Source organism: Blennius ocellaris (assembly GCF_963422515.1).
Source record: "Blennius ocellaris genome assembly, chromosome: 17".
NCBI lineage: Eukaryota > Metazoa > Chordata > Actinopteri > Blenniiformes > Blenniidae > Blennius > Blennius ocellaris.
Window position 1 is genome coordinate 1,138,569 of NC_137666.1, and position 2,771 is coordinate 1,141,339.

General features: G+C 51.4%; 1 protein-coding gene across 1 annotated transcript in view; it reads right to left on the reverse strand.

Annotated features, from left to right (window-relative positions):
• LOC308142224 (pecanex-like protein 1) overlaps positions 1–2,771 on the reverse strand; it is a 50,374-nt gene that overhangs the window by 31,712 nt on the left and 15,891 nt on the right. The window contains 2 exon segments of the mRNA XM_080512572.1: positions 523–676; positions 2,227–2,456. Coding sequence (XP_080368698.1) covers positions 523–676; positions 2,227–2,456 — 384 coding nt within the window.

A 2,771-nucleotide genomic window follows, 5' to 3' on the forward strand; every position in this document is an offset into this window, starting at 1 on the left:
ATATATATCAGCAATAATAATAATAATAATACCAATAGTAATAGTATACTTGTAATAATAATAATACCAATGTATTAGTGTACTTGCACATGTATAAATATATGTATATGTATAGCCATATGAAATATTTTAATAGTTGGATTCATTAAAAAAACATTTTTTTTAACTTTTTGATACTATTTTTTTTTAAGTTTGTTGTATCTTTCATTTTTTTTGTTTTTTTCCCCCTACTATGTACTTTATTCTTGTTTTATATGGACCTGTGTGTGTATATATATCTATATATTGCGTATTCCAATCAGACAGATAATAAATATATCAAAACTCCTTTAATACTTCTGCCGACTGAACTCAATTGTAAACATGAAGATTTTCCCCCGGAAGGCGGGAGATTCAGTCTTTATTGCTAGCTTGCGGCCATCGGGGTCGAGACTCATGACTGCGGCGCCTCAATCCCGCCTTTGTGTCGCAGATCAGCTATTTCCCAGGTCGCCTCCCCGACAAGCCAACCGGTCGACGCACCTTCAATAAGGAGTATTGGCAGCTGGCGATGACGAGGCAGAACTGGAAGACCCAGATGTCGGTGAAGAAGCCGTGGACCAGCAGCACCGACCCCAGGAAGGCCACCAGGACGGCCAGAACCACGGCCAGCACGTTCTCCAGGACCTCCCTGTTCCTGGACAAAAAAAAAAACCCAAGACGCTCGACTGTGAGCATCAGCACTGGAAAGGGAAAGAACCCGGGGGGGGGAATGTGATGAATGGCTCGGTAACCGCCACGGGGGGGGGGCGAAAAGCGCCTGCAGCCGTCAACGATGAATTGAGGATCTCGTCACATTAGCCACTTCTGTTTCCCCCCAGTTTTCCTCCTCCTGCTGGTTGAAAAGCCTCCAGCTGCATCGCGAATGAGCCGAGGACTGATTGACTGACTCCCACCGACGGAGAAATGACAGTGATTAAGACGAGGAGCGACGAAGGCGCCGCCGCTAAAAGCCCCAACAAGAGGAAACCCGCTTCAATTTTGCAATCGAGCTTAACGACGGGGAGCGTCACCCGATCTTTGGCGATTAAGGCCCAATTCCAATTCAATTTTGTACCCCTCCGCCTACCCCTTAGCCCTCCGCCTATCCCTTAGCCCTCCCCCTATCCCTTAGCCCTCCCCCTACCCCTTAGCCTTCCACCTACCCCATAGCCCTCCACCTCCCCTTAGCCCTCAACCTATCCCTTAGCCCTCCGCCTACCCCTTAGCCCTCCGCCTATCCCTTAGCCCTCCGCCTACCCCTTAGTCTTCCGCCTACCCCTTAGCCCTCCGCCTACCCCTTAGCCCTCCGCCTATCCCTTAGCCCTCCCCCTACCCCTTAGCCTTCCACCTACCCCATAGCCCTCCACCTCCCCTTAGCCCTCAACCTATCCCTTAGCCCTCCGCCTACCCCTTAGCCCTCCGCCTATCCCTTAGCCCTCCGCCTACCCCTTAGCCCTCCACCTATCCCTTAGCCCTCCCCCTACCCCATAGCCCTCCCCCTACCCCATAGCCCTCCCCCTACCCCTTAGCCCTCCGCCTACCCCTTAGCCCTCCACCTACCCCTCCAAAACGAGGGCAATGGGGTAAAAGTTTCAGCCCTGATATTTGGGACCCCCCTCTCCCTCTGCTCAGCCCCGCCCCTCTTGCTCCGTCTCACAGTTATGACGTCATAATACGGGCATGAATGATGTCATAATGTTTGCTCGGGGGTCCCTGTTTTCAACACAGCCATATTAGAAGACTTTGGAACTCTACAGTGTGATAATAAAATGTTATAAACACCGTCTCTACCAAACAAAGACACACGGAAGCTCCATAGGGCAGACGGCAGCGCTACTGCCGTTCTTACTGGTATAAAACACAACAGGTTTATAGAACTTTAGAAGCGTATATATGTGAAATCCTCCTACCCTCTGTTTAAAGTGTGCATCTGTGAACACTCTGTTTAGAGGGGCGAATAGCCCTTCCCCTCCGCCTCTGAACAGTAGTGGAACGGGACACCCCTCAGACTCTCGTGAACGAGGGGTAGGGCTAAGATGAAGGGCTGAGGGGTGGAATTGGGATTGGCCCTAAGTGCATTAAGAATGTTAAAAACGGCAAACGTGAGCATTTACATGACGCAGACAACCTGCAGGGCGAGAGGAAGTGGGAGAAATGACCAATCCGAAATGTGCCGCTCCCTCCGTAAGGCGAAGCGGGCCTCACCTGTCGAACAGCGCCAGCAGCGTGAGCCGGTCGAAGTGCAGGCCGACCCACAGGTAGGGGAGGAGCCACAGGCGGTAATACTGCTTGGCCTTGCCGGCGGCGGCAGCGGCGGCCGCTGCGGCGGCGGCGTCCTCTCGTCCCAGCGGGGCGTCCTGGAGCTCCGGGCTCAGGTCTCCGTCCTGCTGCTCCAGCAGCTCCGGGTCCATCGTCAGCAGACGGTTCAGGCGGATCTGAAAGGGGGGGGGATCTGATGAAAACTTCACCGCGCCGCAGGAGGGGGAGCTCGGATGTAAAACTTCGCTGATTTTTAAGTTAGAAATGACAACGAACAGATGGAAACAGGTTTTTTTTTAAGCCTCCGGTCAGTTTAGGACACAGATTATGCTAATTACATGCAGATCTCACTGCTGAGACACTGAAAAATAATCATCAGCACACAAACCACCTGGATTTTTATCGAGTTTCACGATGATGTCATATTTTGGGATCCTCCAGTAAAAACAAGGGTCAAATGTCACGTTAATGTCTGTAACCGAAGCGTCAAC